At 37.1% G+C, this 21,370-nt stretch overlaps 1 protein-coding gene and 1 pseudogene across 2 annotated transcripts; one reads left to right on the top strand and one right to left on the bottom strand.

Moving 5' to 3' along the window:
• Positions 1–696: 696 nt before the first annotated feature.
• LOC149203870 (uncharacterized) lies at positions 697–4,070 on the top strand (annotated as a pseudogene). The gene is made up of 3 exons (XR_016253707.1): positions 697–738; positions 898–1,008; positions 1,811–4,070. The product of XR_016253707.1 is annotated as an uncharacterized LOC149203870 (transcript).
• A 4,844-nt stretch (positions 4,071–8,914) lies between these two features.
• Positions 8,915–9,603, bottom strand: LOC149203869 (cyclin-dependent kinases regulatory subunit 1-like). Its single transcript, XM_089400259.1, has 3 exons — positions 9,551–9,603; positions 9,360–9,420; positions 8,915–9,082 (listed from the first exon to the last, which is right to left on the bottom strand). The coding sequence occupies exons 1-3, from the start codon at positions 9,601–9,603 to the stop codon at positions 8,915–8,917; spliced, it is 282 nt and encodes a 93-aa protein (XP_089256385.1).
• Positions 9,604–21,370: the final 11,767 nt, after the last annotated feature.

Genomic DNA, 21,370 nt, shown 5'->3' with positions numbered 1-21,370 from the left:
ATAATAGGTACATTCCGGCTAAACTTCGCTGTGAACATAAACATGTTATTGCCCAGTTTTTTCTGGAAATTAGATTTTTCTGAAATAATATCGAACAAACGAACATTCTTGAGAGCTTGTTGCGATAAAATAAATTTGCAAAAAATGATTTCGCTGCTAAGGTTTTTCAAATAAATGTTCAAAATAAAAGGCATCTTTATGTTGATTATTGATTCCTGAATATTTCAGGATCCGATGGCCACGGGCTAGATCAAATACTTAACCTAACCCATATCGGTTAAATATTTTGCAATTTCGTAATTCTGTAATAGACTTAACTCAAGGTAGAATAAGCGAACGTTGTTCTTGGCACGATAATTATTATTGAAAAATAAATAACTAGCATTTGCACCTTATGTTGCAAAGGAAATGCCATAAGGCATAGAGTGGTAAGGCATAGAGTGGGGAAGAATAGCGACATGTGAATGGACATTGTTGAAAGCAAGGGTGGATGATAATGTGTATTCTGAAAATGGATATTTTGTTATGGTCAACCTAATGCATTCATTAATTAGATTGAGACCCATAGGTTGAGATTGAGCCCCAACCTGTTGCTGCTGGTTTTGCTGGTAATTCAAAGGTCTTCTGAATAACATGATGGGTGGCTCAGGACGATGAATGGCATAGTGCACCCATCCACTAGACTGTTGAACTCCAATGGCTCGCCATTCGTTCTGGACCATAAAGAATATCACTTTGGTTAAAATTATTAATATGTTTATAATAATAAAAATAAAAAATAAAATTGCTTGGTATCTATGTTCTAAGTTTTTAATTGAGGTAGCTTTGTTAGTAACTTAGTGTTACATTTGCTCATAAAAATCTTGAAATGTACTAAGAGCTTTTGTCTTTCTGCAGGGTAATGATTGTGAATATCGGCACAGTGAAAGTGCCAGGATCAATCCCAGAGATTGCTGGTACTGGCTTGGGGGCAATTGTCTAAATCCTACCTGCGCTTTTAGACATCCTGTGAGTTTCTCTTATTATTAAGAACTTTTTAATTAAGTCACATTAATGATAGATTTTCTAGAAAAGGCTGATCCTGAAGTTTCCATTGTAATATAGTCCATTAGCAATAAGACAGTTTGATGAAATCTCTGACAATCCCTTAAATGATCTTTATTCCGATCCTTTCTAGCATGATTGTTCATTGCACCTTCTTGGCCCTTCCAATTATTCTTCAACTCATCAGGGCTCCCTTCAACCTATCTATTAATATGGTAGATGTCCCTTTGTTGTGCAGTATTATTACCTCATCTGGGTCGTTTTTCTAGTTACAAAATTGTTAACTTAAAAGTCCCACAGGTCTTTCTTTTTGGACTGTATTCTTTATTGTTTGCGTTTTTTTTATGGGCATTAGTTTTCTTGTATTTGTCATGTTGTATTTTATGTGGTTGTGGATTCTTTTCACATTTTCCGTAGGAATTTTCTTGATATTCATACAGGTTTGTCAAGAATATTTTCCTCGTACTTTATTATTATTATTATTTTGTGTTGACGACTTTATACATTCATTTCTGCATCAGTGTTTGTATATAGATCCAAGTAGTGCACTCAATTACGGGTGTTTTACTTTCTCTCCCATTATCTCTAATAAATAAACCTAATTGTAGTGTGTGTTTCTGATAGGATTGTAGGTTGCGACCTATTTTGGTTGTTTCTTGTTGTATGTCTGTCTTTTGGTAATTTTGAAGACTGTAAATATGTCTTTGTATAATTTTTTTTAAATCTATTTATGACACTAACTTGTGAATTTGTGTTTCCGTTTCAGCCACTAGATGGCTTGTCAGGAGCACCAACACCAGCAATAGTGCCACCATCGTCCTCAGCATCGTTACCGGCATCTGGCACTGCAAACAAACCAAAAGTTCCCTACTATTTTTTCCCGCAAGGATATTGTGTAAAGGGTGATAAGTGCCCTTTTGTGCATGGTCCATTTTCAAGAGCTAATCTAACTTCTCAAAAGACAACAAAACCAAGTCCAGCAGTTACAGAGCCTCAGGCAAGTGGGAAACAAGCAGTGAATGAAACTGAAAGCAACAAAGATGGAAAACATCCATCTGATTTAAGCTTTCCCAAGGCAGCGCAATCAATTGATCCTAATGTAGTGCAGTCAAGCAACCCCATGACATTGAAGTCAAACAACTTTCAGGCAGTGCAGTCAAGAAACCCTGTGGTAGCAAAGGCAAATAACTTCAAGGCGTCACAGTCAAGTAACCCTGTTGCATTGCAGTCCAATAACTTCCAAGCAGGGCATTTGGGCAATCCTTTAACACTGCAGTCAAATAATGTCAAGGAAGCCCAGTTGCAACCAGAAGCTAGACATGTCTCTCAATCAAGATCTCAGCCTACCTATATAATGGGAAGCCCACATGAAGTCGAACATTTTTTTCCAGAGATTGAACCTACAAGACAAAGGATACATGATGCTTCAAGAAACAGGTCTCGGATACGCCCGTCTCATCCTCCAGAAGAGAGACTACAAAATGGATTAGAATTGGAGGATTTGCTGGGTGGTTCATCACCAGGATTTGATGTACTTGAGGATGATGGACCTGACCAGCTAAGCCACCGGGAGGATGCTGATTATTATAAACATGATATGGAATCTGGAAGAGATGCAATCAATGGTCGAGAAAGAATTAAGCGCAACAAACGAGAGCTTGTCCGAACTGGCTACTATGATGCTGAATTTCAGTATGACCATGGAGCTTATGAACCATATAAAAACAGGGGATATGAGCGTGGTGGCCGAAATCAGTCTAATTCTTTTGATGACAGGGTTTTGGAGAGACCGATTGTGCGAGAAAGGAGGTCCTTGTCTAGTGAAGATGATCCTGAACAGAACAATATGGAGGATCTCCGCCACCGGATTTCAGAACGTAGGAGGGCTGGTGAGGCTAAAGTAGTGGATAGCCCCTCAAAGAGACAACATGTGGATAGTCGACATGGTGAATTTCACCGTGGCTCTAGGCAACAAGATGATGACCGTAGACAACAAGATATATATAGGGATCAGTTAAGGCAAGGTATGAATCACAGTAGTAGGCGATTGCAGGGTAGGATTCAAGTAGAGACTAGTGGCTTCAAAAGAGAGACATCTGACAATATAGAAGCTGATCAATAAGGCAAGTTAGAGAGGGCTTGGTCCAGAAGCTCACCAAGTAGACGGGACTTAAATGATCATTTCAGAAGCAAGTATCATGAAAAGGAGGGGCAGAATGCCTGCAGATAGTTCTATATCATCAGAATCCAGGGTACCTAGAGGTCAAACTTTTAGGAACACTGAAACAAGGACAGATGCCATAAAGACTCTTGCACAAATCAAACAAGAAAAGAATCGTGAGAACAGTGAAGAACCTTCTACTGCACAATCAACAGAGCATGGATCCTTACAGAATCCCTCTATGAAGAGTCCAGACAAACACAGACAAAATCTTCCTTGGGAAGAAAGGAAGATGAGATTGGGCAAGGTAATCAGTGATTCAAGTGGGGAACAAGACTTTCAGGCTCCAAAGCCATTAAGTGATATTCTGAAGAAAAAACGGAAAGTGACTCAAGAAAATGGTGACAATGAAGGAAATATACCTACAGAAGGGCAGGGTCAGGCCATTTAGGGTTTCAATTTGAACAAGGGAAATGATGGCTTGCCACCACCTGAAAAAGATGTTGAAGAGGGAGAACTTCCAACTGGTGATAGTTATACATTTGAACTGCCCACTTTTACTCTTGTGGTGGATGACACTGAGGCATCCAATGACGTGGATACTCTTGTAGAAGACAAACCATCAGCCTTTTCAAATGGAGCAAAGCCTGTTGTAGTGGATGACCAGGAAGATGTAGTAATGAATGATGTTGTTCACAGCAATGAAGATGAAGATGTTGACCATGAAGAGTATGATTTGGAACATGTAGAGCATGAGGACAACGAAGAGTTGGAAAGGAATGAAGATGAGCAAGAAGATGAAGACTTTCTAGAAGATGATGATGACGACGACTTTGCTAGGAAGCTTGGCGGCATCTTCTCTTGATTAGTGACTTGTATTAGAAGATCTTTTGAAAGCTGTTTGCAAATCTGTGCATGTATTGGCAAGCACAATGGTGGTTTTCTGTTGTAGTTTTGCTTGGAATGTCATTGTAAAATGCCAATTTCATGTGTTGCTTGACATGATGTTCTCACAACTATTCAAGATAATTGTTTCTTTTTTCTGTATTGAATCTTGTTAATGATGATACAGATCCTATTTGTTTTATATTATAGAGGAGCCTATGCAGATGGGAAGCAATTTGGTAGTTTCCGGAGGGAGAACCACATGTCTGGAGATGACACATAACGCCCAATCATCAAAATAATCCATTTGGGTGAAATAAAACCCTAATTACAGATATTCAACTCACCACCTAGACAGCCAGCAATCAAGCATACCCACACTCAAAGATAAAACTATAAATATCTCAAAGAAACTTTGATATGCATTATCTCAAAGAAACTTTGATATGCATCTGATTGTAACTGACCAAAAGCAGTTATCGGGCATTTATTTAATATATGTCCAAACTTCCAGGAAATGATTTGCAATGTAAGAACAACGTGGACACATCGTCTCCTTCTCTGCATTTATTTAATTACCTGGCATCACAGTGAAAGTGCCAGGATCAATCCCAGATATTGCTGGTACTGGCTTGGGGGCAATTGTCTAAATCCTACCTGTGCTTTTAGACATCCTGTCAGTTTCTCTTATTATTAAGAACTTTTTAATTAAGTCGCATTAATTATAGATTTTCTAGAAAAGGTTGATCCTGCAGTTTCCATTGTAATATAGTCCATTAGCAATAAGAAAGTTTGATGAAATCTCTGACAATCCCTTAAATGATCTTTATTCCGATCCTTTCTAGCATGATTGTTCATTGCACCTTCTTGGCCCTTCCAATTATTCTTCAACTCATCAGGGATCCCTTCAGCCTATCTGTTAATATGGTAGATGTCCCTTTGTTGTGCAGTATTATTACCTCATCTGGTTTGTTTTTCTAGTTACAAAATTGTTAACTTAAAAGTCCCACAGGTCTTTCTTTTTGGACTGTATTCTTTATTGTTTGCGTTTTTTTTATGGGCATTAGTTTTCTTGTATTTGTCATGTTGTATTTTATGTGGTTGTGGATTCTTTTCACATTTTCCGTAGGAATTTTCTTGATATTCATACAGGTTTGTCATGAATATTTTCCTCGTACTTTATTATTATTATTATTATTATTATTATTATTATTTATTTATTTTATTTTTTTGTGTTGACGACTTTATACATTCATTTCTGCATCAGTGTTTGTATATAGATCCAAGTAGTGCACTCAATTACGGGTGTTTTAATTTCTCTCCCATTATCTCTAATAAATAAACCTAATTGTAGTGTGTGTTTCTGATAGGCTTGTAGGTTGCGACCTATTTTGGTTGTTTCTTGTTGTATGTCTGTCTTTTGGTAATTTTGAAGACTGTAAATATTTCTTTGTATAATTTTTTTTTAATCTATTTATGACACTAACTTGTGTATTTGTGTTTCCATTTCAGCCACTAGATGGCTTGTCAGGAGCACCAACACCAGCAACAGTGCCACCATCGTCCTTAGCATCGTTATCGGCATCTGGCACTGCAAACAAACCGAAAGCTCCCTACTATTTTTTCCCACAGGGATATTGTGTAAAGGGTGATAAGTGCCCTTTTGTGCATGGTCCGTTTTCAGGAGCTAATCTAACTTCTCAAAAGACAACAAAACCAAGTCCAGCAGTTACAGAGCCTCAGGCAAGTGGGAAACAAGCAGTCAATGAAACTGAAAGCAACAAAGATGGAAAACATCCATCTGATTTAAGCTTTCCCAAGGCAGTGCAATCAATTGATCCTAATGCAGTGCAGTCAAGCAACCCCATGACATTGAAGTCAAACAACTTTCAGGCAGTGCAGTCAAGAAACCCTGTGGTAGCAAAGGCAAATAACTTCAAGGCGTCACAGTCAAGTAACCCTGTTGCATTGCAGTCCAATAACTTCCAAGCAGGGCATTTGGGCAATCCTTTAACACTGCAGTCAAATAATGTCAAGGAAGCCCAGTTGCAACCAGAAGCTAGACATGTCTCTCAATCAAGATCTCAGCCTACCTATATAAAGGGAAGTCCACATGAAGTCGAACAATTTTTTCCAGAGATTGAACCTACAAGACAAAGGATACATGATGCTTCAAGAAATAGGTCTCGGATACGCCCGTCTCATCCTCCAGAAGAGAGACTACAAAATGGATTAGAATCGGAGGATTTGCTGGGTGGTTCATCACCAGGATTTGATGTACTTGAGGATGATGGACCTGACCAGCTAAGCCACCGGGAGGATGCTGATTATTATAAACATGATATGGAATCTGGAAGAGATGCAATCAATGGTCGAGAAAGAAATAAGCACAACAAACGAGAGCTTGTCCAAACTGGCTACTATGATGCTGAATTTCAGTATGACCATGGAGCTTATGAACCATATAAAAACAAGGGATATGAGCGTGGTGGCCGAAAGCAGTCCAATTCTTTTGATGACAGGGTTTTGGAGAGACCGATTGTGTGAGAAAGGAGGTCCTTGTCTAGTGAAGATGATCCTGAACAGAACAATATGGAGGATCTCCGCCACCGGATTTCAGAACGTAGGAGGGCTGGTGAGGCTAAAGTAGTGGATAGCCCCTCAAAGAGACAACATGTGGATAGTCGACATGGTGAATTTCACAGTGGCTCTAGGCAACAAGATGATGACCGTAGACAGCAAGATATATACAGGGATCAGTTAAGGCAAGGTATGAATCACAGTAGTAGGTGATTGCAGGGTAGGATTCAAGTAGAGGCTAGTGGTTTCAAAAGAGAGCCATCTGACAATATAGAAGCTGATCAAGAAGGCAAGCTAGAGAGGGCTTGGTCCAGAAGCCCACCAAGCAGACGAGGCTTAAATGATCATTTCAGAAGCAAGTATCGTGAAAAGGAGAGGGGCAGAATGCCTGCAGATGGTTCTATATCATCAGAATCCAGGGTAACTAGAGGTCAAACTTTTAGGAACACTGAAACAAGGATAGATGCCATAAATTTTTCTAGGCCTAAGACTCTTGCACAAATCAAACAAGAAAAGAATCGTGAGAGCAGTGAAGAACCTTCTACTGCACAATCAACAAAGCATGGATCCTTACAGAATCCCTCTATGAAGAGTCCAAACAAACACAGACAAAATCTTCCTTGGGAAGAAAGGAAGATGAGATTGGGCAAGGTAATCAGTGATTCAAGTGGGGAACAAGACTTTCAGGCTCCAAAGCCATTAAGTGATATTCTGAAGAAAAAACGGAAAGTGACTCAAGAAAATGGTCACAATGAAGGAATTATACCTACAGAAGGGCAGGGTCAGGCCATTCAGGGTTTCAATTTGAGCAAGGGAAATGATGGCTTGCCACCACCTGAAAAAGATGTTGAAGAGGGAGAACTTCCAGCTGGTGACAGTTATACATCTGAACTGCCCACTTTTACTCCTGGGGTGGATGACATTGAGGCATCCAATGACGTGGATACTCTTGTAGAAGACAAACCAGTAGCCTTTTCAAATGGAGCAAAGCCTGTTGTAGTGGATGACCAGGAAGATGCAATAATGAATGATGATGTTCACGGCAATGAAGATGAAGATGTTGACCATGAAGAGTATGATTTGGAACATGTAGAGCATGAGGACAATGAAGAGTGGGAAAGGAATGAATATGAGCAAGAAGATGAAGACTTTCTAGAAGATGATGATGACGATGACTTTGCTAGGAAGCTTGGTGGCATCTTCTCTTGATTAGTGACTTGTATTAGAAGATCTGTTGAAAGCTGTTTGCGAATCTGTGCATGTATTGGCAAGCACAATGGTGGTTTTCTGTTGTAGTTTTGCTTGGAATGTCAGTGTAAAATGCCAATTTCATGTGTTGCTTGACATGATGTTCTCGCAGCTATTTAAGATAATTGTTTCTTTTGTCTGTATTGAATCTTGTTAATGATGATACAGATCCTATTTTTTTTATATTATAGAGGAGCCTATACAGATGGGAAGCAATTTGGCAGTTTCCAGAGGGAGAACCACATGTCTGGAGATGACACATAATGCCCAATCATCAAAATAATCCATTTGGGTGAAATAAAACCCTAATTACAGATATTCAACTCACCACCTAGACAGCCAGCAATCAAGCATACCCACACTCAAAGATAAAACTATAAATATCTCAAAGAAACTTTGATATGCATCTGATTGTAACTGACCAAAAGCAGTTATCGGGCATTTATTTAATATATGTCCAAACTTCCAGGAAATAATTTGCAATGTAAGAACAACGTGGACACATCATCTCCTTCTCTATGTTTATTTAATTACCTGGCATTCTAACTTTAAAAGGACCTACATAAATTCATGGAAAACCTTCAATCTAGACATCAATAGGTTGTCTTGGGTGGAGGGCCATGATGACAGAGAATTTCGAATACATCTTATAAGGAGATTTTGAAGTTAACAGATATGATTGTGGATTGGAATGGTCGTCGATCCTTCAGCTCGGCAAAAGCAAATTTCTTAATAAATTCCAGATATCATGGGCAACGATTCCTTCAATTTTATTAAGATATTTGACATTACATCCTTTTATATACTGACTGTGAGGTTCTTATTTTCACTTGACAGAAATCAAGCAGGTCTAAAAACAAAGGCTTGTCCAACAAAGAATGAAAAGCTCAAAATTGGATGCAGGGTCTGCCCCTGGCTTGAGGCCTATTCTACGACTAAGAATACATGTTAATTCATGACAGGCATCACTAACACGGTTTGATAGTGTTGATAAACTCACTGGGCTTTCAGACCCATAGGTTGAGATTGAGCCCCAGCCTGTTGCTGCTGGTTTTGCTGGTAATTCAAAGGTCTTCTGAATAACATGATGTGTGGCTCAGGACGATGAATGGCATAGTGCACCCATCCACGAGACTGCTGAACTCCAATGGCTCGCCATTCGTTCTGGACCAAAAAGAATATCAATTTGGTTAAAATTATTAATATGTTTATAATAATAAAAATAAAAAATAAAACAAACAAACAGATTATCGCATTAAAAATGGCATTTGAAAACAAATTAGGTGCTGATTACCACATTGGGAAGTTGGCAAAACAGATGCATTTGCATTAAAAATGGCATTTGAAAACAAATTAGGTGTTGATTACCACATTGGGAAGTTGGCAAAACAGATGCATTTGCATTAAAAATAGCATTTGAGAACAAAAATGCGGTGCTTACTTCATTGAGAAGTCGGTTCTTGGGAAGCAATTTGGCAGTTTCCAGAGGGAGAACCACATGTCTGGAGATGACACATAACGCCCAATCATCAAAATAATCCATTTGGGTGAAATAAAACCCTAATTACAGATATTCAACTCACCACCTATTTTATTTAACAAAAAAAATAGCGCAAGCTGTGTGTTACAAACCTATATTCATAAGTATCATCAATGTATTTCTCTGAGTACTGAAGTTGAGGCATCCTGGTCGAGCGAACTAAAGGCTTGATATTTCTCTGAGCACTGAAGTTGAGGCATCCTGGTCGAGCAAACTAAAGGCTTGAATGATCTGAACCCAAAGAAAGGAAATAAGGGCCAATGATTCAAATCCATCCATAAATTGCAATTAAACGATACAGCCCTCGAACAGCAGGGTCATGTCTCCCACAACCGAAAGCATCAAAAGAAAACAACAATATGCAATGATCATGAAGTTCATGAGCACCCACATGGAAAGCAATATAGGTAATTTGTCTCCAATGAAGGCCCACAAATTCTTTTCATATAAACATTGGCTTAATTAAAGTGAACGTGGATAAAGAAAAAGATCATAATCACAAAGTTAGTAGGTTAATATTCCAGAAAAGTATGCTAATATTCTCCTCTGAACAATTCAGAACATGAAGCCAACCAATGTACAAATAGTCCAAGGATTCATATGTTTTAATGAGATGTGGTCAATGGGGTTAGTAGCAGATTGTCCGGTAATATCTCAGTGAAAAGTGCCTAAAGCATCCTGAATTCTAGTAAAAAATAATAATAAAACCTAAGGGGATGCTTGCAAGACAAAATTCAACAGGGAATATTATTGGTAAATGTTTGAAAAACAGTGTAGTAAGCATTTTTAATTTTAATTTTTTCTGGGAACATTGTTCTGGTCAGTTTTCTCAACCTGTCTCCCACAACCGAAAGCATCAAAAGAAAACAACAATATACAATGATCATGAAGTTCACGAGCACTCAAACGGACTTTCAGTGTTTTCTTCTTCGACTTCCCCATGGCTTCTGAAGAATAAATACCCAACAACAAATCCCAGAATGACAGCTATAAAAACCCCCATTGAAAGACATCACTGCCAACATGAACAAATATCCCAGCCCTGCATTTAGACCAAAAACGGTTGATTCCATGACCCTAAATCCAAGTGCTCTAGGGTTTCTTCCAATCAGAGAAGCATTAAGGTCCGAGGCAGCTTTACCACTCGAAATCCCCTATAAATGAGACCATAGATTAACAATATACTCATGAAATACAGAAGCAAAAAACAAAAAAAAACAAACAACAACAAGGGTAAGCGAGTAACCAAGCCATGATTGAGTCTTTCAGCCCTCGAACAGCAGGGTCATGTCTCCCACAACCAAAAGCATCAAAAGAAAACAACAATATACAATGATCATGAAGTTCACGAGCACCCACATGGACTTTCAATGTTTTCTTCTTCGCCTTCCCCATGGCAAGAAGAAATACCCAACAACAAACCCTAGGATCACAGCTATAAAAAAAACCCCATTGAAAGACATCGCTGCCAACATGAGCAAATATTCCAGCCATGCATTCAGACCAAAAATGGCGGATTCCATGACCCTAAATCCAAGTTCTCTAGGGTTTCTTCCAATCAGAGGAGCATTGAGGTCCGAGGCAGCTTTACCACTCGTAAAATCCCCTTCAAACGAGATCGCAAATTGACAATATACTCATGAAATACAGAAAAAAGTGATACGACAAGAAGGGTAAGCCAGTAACCAAGCCATGATTGAGTCTTCCAGCCATCGAACAACAACTCCTGCAGTAAAACATTATGTGCATCATCTTGGAGGTCTGGAGTTCGAATCCGGATGAAACCCTTTTCCACAATTTCGCTGGAAATGCCCCTAACAGATCCGATTCAGGGCCTGGTCCTCGATATTGAAATGGATACAAAGAAGAACATTCCGATAAGGTATATTCTTCTCCAACTCATCCAAGACTGCCCTCCCTCCCGCATGTATACAGAAATGCTCAAATGCAAGCTTGAAATCAGGAATATACGCCTTGATCTTCATCTTCAGAAGTTTTCTTCCCACACCAAAAACCGCTGCTGACCCAAATCAGACAAGAAGACAGAGATACAAAAATGTGAGAACCAGAATCATAAAACAAGAAGCAGATACAAAAATCTACAAACTAGGGATTGGGCTCCAAAAATCTAAGAATCCAAACCAAAAATGGTCTCAATACCGCCACCCACTTTGATATACCCATAAAATTTCCCTGTGTCGCTTCAGACCTCAGGGCGAGCGACTCTTCATTGATCAGAACGTTCTTCACTGATGATCTAATGGCTGGAGATTATTTAATCGTCTAACAATCCATTTAATGGCCCACATCGAGACACGGTTGCATGGAAGGGAGTTCATTTCACAGGGAACGCCTTACGGCGTAAAAATAAAAAAGCCATACGTATACCCACAAGGATCATATTTTTGAAACTCCAATTAGACCAGTTGTGTGACCATGTTCAGATTATTTTTTAAACTCCAATAATAATCAGCAAAATTTTAATTAACCCAAAAAAGCTCGAATGAATTTCCACCTGTCACTTGCATGAGCCTCGACTGATCACATCTAGAATTGTGAAGTATGTCTTAACATATGTCCGGAAAACTCTCGTATGAATAGCCAATTATGTCTTAACATATGTCCAGAAAATTCTCGTATGAATTGCCACCTGTCACTTGCATGAAGCTTGACTGTTCATTTCTAGAACTGAACTCCAACTTCAACGTATTTTAATTCACACAAGAAGATTAACGGTTTTTCATGTCAGCGCCTACTAAGAGTTAACTATACAAAAATGTCAGTGGTATCTCTCTGTTAACTATTATGAATCTTGTATAGTTAAGAGTTTTGTATAACTAAAAGCTTTTAAAGTAGAGAGGCCAAATTGGGACCTTTCCTAATATAAAAGTTCACATGGTTATATAAATTTAAGATGTTATCAATAATGCACACTATTATTATGAGAATATAATTATGTGTAATATAATAAAAAAGGTCTATACCATTTAAAAAATATACTGTTTTTTTTCATTTTTTTCAAAATAGGTAAAACATATAGAAATCTTTTAAGATTTTAGGTCCAAACACATAAATATTAATTCTTAAATTAAATTAGAAATGTCAATAAAATTAAGTTAATAAAAGAAGTAACTTTTAGACATTGTCTTCACTGTTTTATTAATGATTCAATTTAATAGATGTAATTTACCACTAAATTAAAGAATATATTAACATTTCTGTATTCAAAATTGTATTTTAGACAACAAAAAATCTGAGGGTGCTGAATACATTTATACATTCAAAATTGTATTTTAGATAACAAAAAATCTTGAAATTGCATTGTCATATTTTGGTGAATTCTGTGAAAAAGTTGTTTCATCTATTAGTTAGACTAGGCCAAATTTTAATGAAATGAATATCTAAAAATAAAAATAAAAATAATATTTAAATCAAAACAATAAAACAATTAATAAAATCAATATAGTAACATAATAAAATAAAAATAATATTTAGGTCAAACTTAAAAAATAAAAATAAAAACTAATTCTAAAAACTTAGAAATAAATATAAATAATAAATGGTCAAATTTAAAAAATAAAAATAAATTAATAATAATAATAATTAATTAAACTAAATTAATAAATAAACCAATAATGAAGAAAATAAAATAATTAATCATTTATTAATAGCCAAGATAAAAGATACAAATAAATAATAAAAATTAAGAATATATATATATGAAATAAATAAAAACTATTTATTTTCCAGTCATGGTTTATTAATAGTCAAGATAAAAATACAAATAAATAATAAAAATTAAGAATGAATATATATAAAACTTAAGAAGAAATGGCAGGGATCCAACAACTACTTATTTTCCAGTCATCGCCTCTATTTAGATTGCTTGGCCTCCTTTCAATCTATATAGCTTCCATAAACTTACGATGATGGAAATTATCTATCTTAGCAATGACTCATGCGTCTTCAATGCAGATGTAGTGTTTTTTCTTTTATGCATGTTCTGCTAATGCTGAGGAGGGGGTCCTCCTACGTTTGATCTCTACCTCATTTTCTTGAATCCTCTGATTTATTGAGCGGTTAGTTTCACCAACATAGGGTGTCCTGCATGAACAAGGAATTACATAAACAGCTCTCATATTCTAAGGGTACACCGTGTATTTTATAGATCTTAGGGAATTTTGAATGGTGTTAAGGGGCCTATATGTTGAGGGAACCTTATGCTTTATTAGGATCCTTGTATAAAAGGAAGGTGTACCCCAGAAAATTGATCATTAGGTTCTTTTTTAATCTTGGAACCCCTGCCAACTTTAAGGAAAGCCCTAAGACATTGGAGCTTATTATAACCATTATTTTTGAAAACCTTGAGGAGATGGGTTTTCTCATATTCAAGGTGACTTTCATCACAAACTCTAAACGCGTGAGTGGCTAAAGTGTTGAGAACACCCAGCTTTTGAGCAGGAAATGATGGGACTTAGCATGAAGATATTTTTGTGTGTGAGTTTTATTTCGAAAGACCTGGTATGAGAATGATACATTGTCCTTCTTTGAACAAAGGACGTCAAGAAAAGGCAGGCTCCCATTGATTTCACATTCCATAGTAAACTTTATGGAGCTAGACTTATTATTAAGATGTTGGAGAAAGAGATCCAACTTATCCCAACCATGAGGCCAGATGACGCAGGTGTCATCCACAAATTTTTTCCAAAACTTTGGTTTGTATTGAGCTGAGGACAAAGCTTTGGATTCAAAGTCCTCCATGAATAGATTAGCTACAATAGGGGAAAATGGCGATCCCATGGCAACACCATGTGTTGCCTCATAGAATTCCCCTTCAAAGTTGAAGAAAGTAGAGGTAAGACAAATATCAACCAATTTAGCAATATCAAGATTCGTGACATGGTTAATGACCTCAACGGACTCGTTGATGGGGATATTAGTTTAAAGGGAGACCACTTTGAAACTCACAATAAAATCATCAGGCTCAAACATTATACCCTCTGACTCATTGACAAATGATGAAGAGTCTTTGACAAAGGACTCTGTAAGGCCAACAAGGGGTTTTAGGTTTTGGACTAAATACTTTGTCAGAAGATAGGTTGGCCCTCTTATAGTGTTGACAATGGGTCTCAGGGGAGCCCCCTCCATATGGATCTTGGGAAGACCATAGATCCTAAGAGTGCTAAGGTGACTCTCGATGAGTTTATGGCTCAAGGAGTTAACAATGCTACTGGATTGTATAGCTAGAGACACCTTTTTAGAGATCTTACGACATTCTTACTGAATTTTTTGTAGCTTCCGTTGTTAAAAAGGTGGTACAACATTTTTCTCTGGTAATCTTCCTTATCTAAGATAACCACAACTCTACCCTTGTCTGTTTTGAGAATAACACTATCTGCTTTTGATATTGAAATGAGTTATGGTTTTAGGGCATGTCATATGATAAACTGTGGTATTGGCCCATGATATTTTAATAAGGTTTATTTAGGTCATGGTTAGGAATCTTGTTATGTTGCAACTACTAAATTTTCATATGCTTATTAATTTAATTTAAATATAGTTATGAAATCATTATTTTAATTAAATGGTAAAATGGATTTTAATTATAACTATTATTTATATTTATATGTTATATCTTGTAATGTGATATGTATATTATGATTTTCTATAAAAATATTAGTTTTTATTTTATTATAAAAATAAAATTATAATATAAAAATTGAATTAAATTTATTTATTAATTTTATTATATCTTTAATTGAGTGGACATTATATTTTTTTATTATTTTTTTATTTAATTGTCGAAAGATTCTTATTTCAGCTTAAGGTGGATGAGGATTTGTTGACTTTTTTTTTAATTAAGTGCCTAGATTGATTCTCCGGATCAGCATATGCTTAGCCTTAATGATGTAGTGTGTTACAGAGTTTGTTAGGTTGCACTGACTTTTAATAAATTTAAAAAATTATATTTGTGCCACGTGGCTTCTTGCCACCAATTTCCTAGGGATTTGAGATTATTCCAATTCTAATAAGTTCATATTCTAATTAGATGGGGAAATTAATATATAAGCAAATTTTATTTAGCAAAATTGTCCATTTTACAATAAGATGTGTAATTCCTTTTTTTTCTCAAATTAAATTAGATTGTGCCACATGGCTCCCCACCCACCAATTTCTTAGCGATTTGAGATTATTCCAATTCTAATAAGTTCATATTCTAATTAGATGGGGAAATTAATATATAAGAAAATTTTATTTAGCAAAATGTTCCATTTTACAATAGGATGTAATTCCCTTTTTTTCTCACGTTATAGTTGACCCATAACCTTTTTATACATGGTTAATAATGTGTACATTAATAAGACATTCTTCATGTTGCAATCGTTTTTTTGTTGCGTGTGACACTCTACAATGCAATATGAGTGTAGATCTCAAATAAAAAGGTAAACATGTAAATGTAAACACAATGTTTAACATTTAACATTTTTAATCTAATGTCTGCCCTATTTAAAAATGTCTACCCTAAATCTAATGCCAGCTCTATTTAACACTCAAAAAGGATGTATGGTAAATAAATAAAAATATAAATAAACTAGAGGTATGGTAAATAAATAAAATATTTTTTTATATTTATTCGAGAAGTATGGTAAATAAATAAAAATATAAATAAACTAGAGGTACGGTAAATAAATAAACCTCCTTTTATATTTATTCCGTAAACCACTTTATATTTACGAAAACTCAGAAAATATGTTTTATTTAGGTGAAGCTTATGGGCCAAATACCATGGGACAAATAATTATTAATACCATGGGCCAAATACCATATTTATAAAAGAGGTATGGTAAATAAATAAATATAAAAGAGGTATAAAGAGGTATGATAAATAAATAAAAATATATCAAATAGGATTAGAAATCAACATCTAATTATATACCACGCCTATGGGAAAAATACCATGGTAAATAAAAGAGATATGATAAATAAATAAAAATATAAATAAACCAGAGGCATGGTAAATAAATAAAACCTATTTTTATATTTACTCCATAAACCTCTTTATACTTACTAACACTCAAAAAATAGGTTTTATTTAGGTCAAGCCTATGGGCCAAATACCATGGGCCAAATGATTATTAATACCATACAAAAAAACATTATTAACCCTAATATTAATATTATTATTATTATTATTAAATCTAATATTCATATTAATATATTATAATATTAATATTATTAAATTTAATAACTTTGGATTAATACAATATTAAATTTGTTATATTATAATATATATTAATATATCATGATATATATTAACTCTAGATATATATGGGAGGGAAGAACAAAGACATAGATTGATAGAGGTGGAGAGATAAGGGGAGTGACAAGGGAGAGATGGAGATAAACTTAAGGACAGGGGAGAGGAGGAATGAAGAGAGAGAGAGGGAGATGAGTGAGAGATGTAGAGAAGGGTAAGAGAGGGAGAGGGAGACACAAAGATGGAGGGCGAGAGAGAGAAGGAGAGAGGGAGGGAGATAGTGAGAGGATTGGAGGGCGAAGAGAGAGAGAGAGAGATGGGGGAAGAGAGAGGAAGGTAGGAGAGAAAGGGAGAGAGAGGAATTGCACGAGAGGAGGAGAGAGGGAGGGAAGAAGAAAGATATAAAGAGTGATAAGTGGAGAGAGAGGGAGTGACAGGGTAGAGATGGAGAGAGAGAGAGAGAGAGAGAATATTTTTATGGGTGAGATAAAGAGACAAAGAAAGAGAGATAGAGAGAAGGGGAGGAGAGAAGGAGAGAGGGAGGGATATAGTAACATAGTTGGGGAGAGAGAGAGAGTGATGGGGAAGAGAGAGGATTGCAGGGAAGAGAGAGAGAGAGAGAAGACTTGAGAGAGAGGAGGAGAGTGATGGGGAAGAGGGAAGGAGGTAGGAGAGAAAGGGAGAGAGAGGAAGTATGAGAGAGCGAACTTGAGAGAGAGGAGGAGAGAGAGAGGGAAGAAGAAATACATAGAGAGTTAGAAGTGGAGAGAGAGAGGGAGTGACAACGAAGAGATGGAGAGAGAGTGTGTGTGTTTGGGGGTGAGATAAAGAGACAAAGAAGGAGATATGGAGAGAATGGGGGAGAGAAGGTGAGAGGAGAGAGGGAAGGATATAGTAACAGAGTTGGAGGGTGAAGAGTGAGAGAGAGGGAGAGAGAGAGGATGTGACAGAGTGGAGAGAGGGCGGGAAAGAGGGATGGAGTTGGAGGGGGAGAGAGGGAGGTAAGAATAAAGAAATAGAGAGAGAAAGGTGGAGAGAGAGAGAGAGGGAGTGATAAGAAAAATGGAGAGAGAGGGAGAGAGGACAACAAGAGGGAAGAGAGATAGAAGCGGGGGAGAGGGAGAGAAAGGGAAGAGAGGGAGAGGGAGGGAGAGGAGGAGGGAGGGATAGATAGATAGTGATGAGCCTCATCATTGAGTAATTATATGGGCCTTAATTAGCCTTAATTCACCTCCTAGCTTAGTCAAACCAACTATTCTCACAACTTATTGCATACTTTTGATTATATTTTGTTTATGAAATGAGTTAGAGTTGGATATTTGGCTTTGTGGTCTAATCTACATGTAATGCAAGAATAAAGGATAAAAGCAAGGAAAAACGCAAGTATAAAGGATAAAAGCAAAGAACTATGGCAAAGACCTTGGTAAAGACTCGAATGGGACAAGGGAGAGTAACTATAGGAGGTAAATCCTCCTCATTTACTACCCCTCCATTCGAATATTCCACCATCATCTTGGAATGCACACAGCCATCACTTTGAAGACTAAAAGACAACCGAGCAAGGGAAAGGGACAAAAACCAGTTTTTCTTGAGTTATAGGCCAAGCCTCCCTAACGGGAAGAAAGTCATTAGAGACTTCAAATGTATAAATAGAGAGGCTTAGGACCTCAATAGGATTCAGACTTCTATTATAGAACTCTGTTTTATTTCTAAGCTACAAAGACTTGTGACAATTTGCTCTGTAATCCATGGTTTTTATAATAAGAATGAGTTATGTTTAAGCAAGCTCTGAGTTAACTCCAAGGGTTGAAGCTCTTGGGTTAGGGCCCGACCCAAGCAACCGAAGGTCCTCTTTACTATACATGTATGCTAGCATAGTTTCCTAGTTTTCATTGTTCATTTGCTTAAATAGCTTCCTGGTTTTGTTTATTTGTTTAAATAGCTTTCTGGTTTACTTGTTCATTTGTTTAAATAGCATAGAGTTATGTTCTAGTTATTTGCTTAAGTAGTTTCATGGTTTTCTATTCATTTTCTTAAGTAGCCTTATGGTTTTCACTTTTTATTTGCTTAAGTAGTTGCACTTTCATTACAGCAATATAGCGTAGATTATTCATGGTTTTCCTATTCATTTGCTACAGTAGCTGCATTTTCTATAGTTTACTTCCATTTATGCCTTCTTTCATTTCACAGGTTAGTTAGGAGAAAAATATCACTATCAGCTTGTGTGCAAGTGTCTCGGCCTCATCTCCTCCCCCTGGGACCATGACTTGAGGAAGGGACCCTTCAAAAGCCCCAAAAACACAGGTTTCTGGTTCTCGCATGAGCTAGGGAGTTTGTTGTTTGATGCAGTTATTTGTTCACCATCACTGTTTTTCTCTATCATTTTCATTTGAAACCGCCTTAAGCACATTCCTCATGTATTGCTTCCCCGTTGTCCGATCACCAACAAACCTTGACAATCACCATCTGATTCATTAGTTTTTTCCAACTTCTACCTTGCGTGGATTCCACCACTTACTTTATGAACTTTAAGTCCCCACCGTCGATCTGCCTCGCCTGATCCAATGGCTATCCCGTCACCCGATCACTTTAGGCGCTTTAAACCCCCACCGTCGATCTGCCTCACCTAATCCGATGGCTATCTCTTCACCTTATCACCAATTAGCTTGGCCGATCTCCACTGTTGATCAGCCCCACCTGATCCAACGGTTATTGCGCAATCTCGCGCGGATTAGTGCACGAATGTTATCCACCCGAGAGCATGTGAGAAAAGTGGTTTTCTCGTGCTACATGTTGCGCAGTAAGGATAATCGCATGAAATTTTAAAATACAAGTTACGACCTTGAGGGCACACGAGAAACTACTTACCACCTTAGAAACCCACTCCATCATTTCCACACATTTCTTTTCTCCACGATACGATCTCTGCCGTCCATCTCTTGACTTCACCTGCACGATAAGATCTCAGTCATTCATCGCTCTTGTTAGCCTCGTCCGTCCATCTCTTGACTTCACCCACGTGATTAGATCTTAGCCATTCATCTCTTGTTAACCTTGTTCATCCATCCACTCACTTAATCCCTCACGATACGATCTATGCCGCTCATCCAGTTCATTAACCTTGTTCATCCATTTATTTGCTTAAGCCTTCGCGATAAGATCTCCACCATTCATCTTGTTAGTTAACCCTATTCGCCCATCTCTCTACATAACCTCCTGCGATTTGATGTCTGCCGTTCATTTGCCTTTCACCTGACTGATCCAACGGTTCTTATGCATTGTTGCTCCCTCATGTCCTCCTTTCATTGATTTCGTCCTCTAATTTCTCTTCCGCTTGAAACCCGATTTAGTCTTAGTTTCCTTTTCTTACACTTTAGTCTAGTTTTGATTCTCTTTACCTCTACAACTTAGATAGCAGCGTTAGATTAGTGTTAATTTAGCAATTATTCTTAGCATAGTTGTTTGGATGGTTAATTCGATTATGGTGTGGTTTAGCATTTCATGTTGTTTTCTTCAATACTACAGTAGAAGTAGCTCTCCCTTAGGATATATTTGCTCTTCTTCCATCAAAGAGTTAAGCTTCTTCTGACCCTATAGAAGTTTGGCTTGGAACCCCTGGGGTCTCTTTCCAGATGAGCAGTGACAATAGGCAGTACCCTCACTTCCACTTGTGCATATAGCACTGTCACCTCCAAGTTTGTATGAACCCCGGGTTGATAAGTAAAGCTGGTAGCCCTGGGAGTTGTAGCATTCTTGTTGCAATACCTAGGCTTATAAATTTTTGGCACCGTTACTGGGGAGGTGTCTAAGTAGAAGTAATTATTGCTTTTCTTCTACTTCTAGTCTTGAGATTTCTTTTCTTCTACTTCTTATCTTCAGTTTTCTTCCATTAGTTTATTTCTACAAAATTAATCTAGTTTCTTTCTTTCTTTCATTTTTCATTAGTTGTGTTCCTTTCTATTCTATAAGTACTTTCTAGCTTTAAAGAAAATCTTACAAAAACCAACCCAAAAACATTTCCTTTCATGCCTCGTAGGAATAGGGACAATTTAGGGAAATTCTTGACAAATATCCCCACTGCATCCAACAGTCAACCTTCTCTCTTCTTCGGTGACTGTGAAGTGGAAGAACCTTTAGGTGAGAAACCTTACATATTTGAAAAACCTACAAGGGAAGAAGAAGAGGAAGAACCCATTCCTACTAAACCAATGGCTGGAAACGAAATGACAGGGGAAATATAGAGAGAATTGAGAGTGATTTCCCCCTTAGGGAAAACAATGGGGACACTAAGATGAATAATATAAGCCCCTCTACTCTACCTCATTTCCATGTCCTGACCATGGAGGACCCTGACACTTTCCTATTTGAATTTGTTGTTATATGCCAAACCTATGACTATACATATGATGAGAAAAAGTTAAAATTGTTTCCATCTACCCTCAAGGATGCAACATTACGCTGGTTCATGGGTTTACCTAGAGATAGCATCACAACTTGGGCTCAGATGCAGCAGACTTTCAACAACAAATATAGGGACTACTGTAGGTCAAAGGATACTAAAGAAGAGATTTTCAGGATGACCATAGGCCAGGATGAATCCTTAGAAGACTATGAAGAAAGATTCCATCTCAGTTACAAAAGGGTCAGGTGCACA

Source organism: Pinus tabuliformis, chromosome 2_1 (genome assembly GCF_031772625.1).
Source record: "Pinus tabuliformis cultivar Carrire ecotype Pingquan chromosome 2_1, CPIR1, whole genome shotgun sequence".
NCBI classification, from domain to species: domain Eukaryota; kingdom Viridiplantae; phylum Streptophyta; class Pinopsida; order Pinales; family Pinaceae; genus Pinus; species Pinus tabuliformis.
This window is presented reverse-complemented; position numbering and strand designations above follow the sequence as displayed.

Bases quoted from the DNA above. Each gene is read 5' to 3' on its own strand.
- LOC149203869 (XM_089400259.1), bottom strand. From the start codon at position 9,603: ATGCCTCAACTTCAGTACTCAGAGAAATACATTGATGATACTTATGAA. The intron at 9,421-9,550 runs GTTTGTAACACA...TGTCATCTCCAG, and splicing joins GATGATACTTATGAATATAG to ACATGTGGTTCTCCCTCTGG. The intron at 9,083-9,359 runs GTAAGCACCGCA...TTTTTGGTCCAG, and splicing joins AGAACCGACTTCTCAATGAA to AACGAATGGCGAGCCATTGG.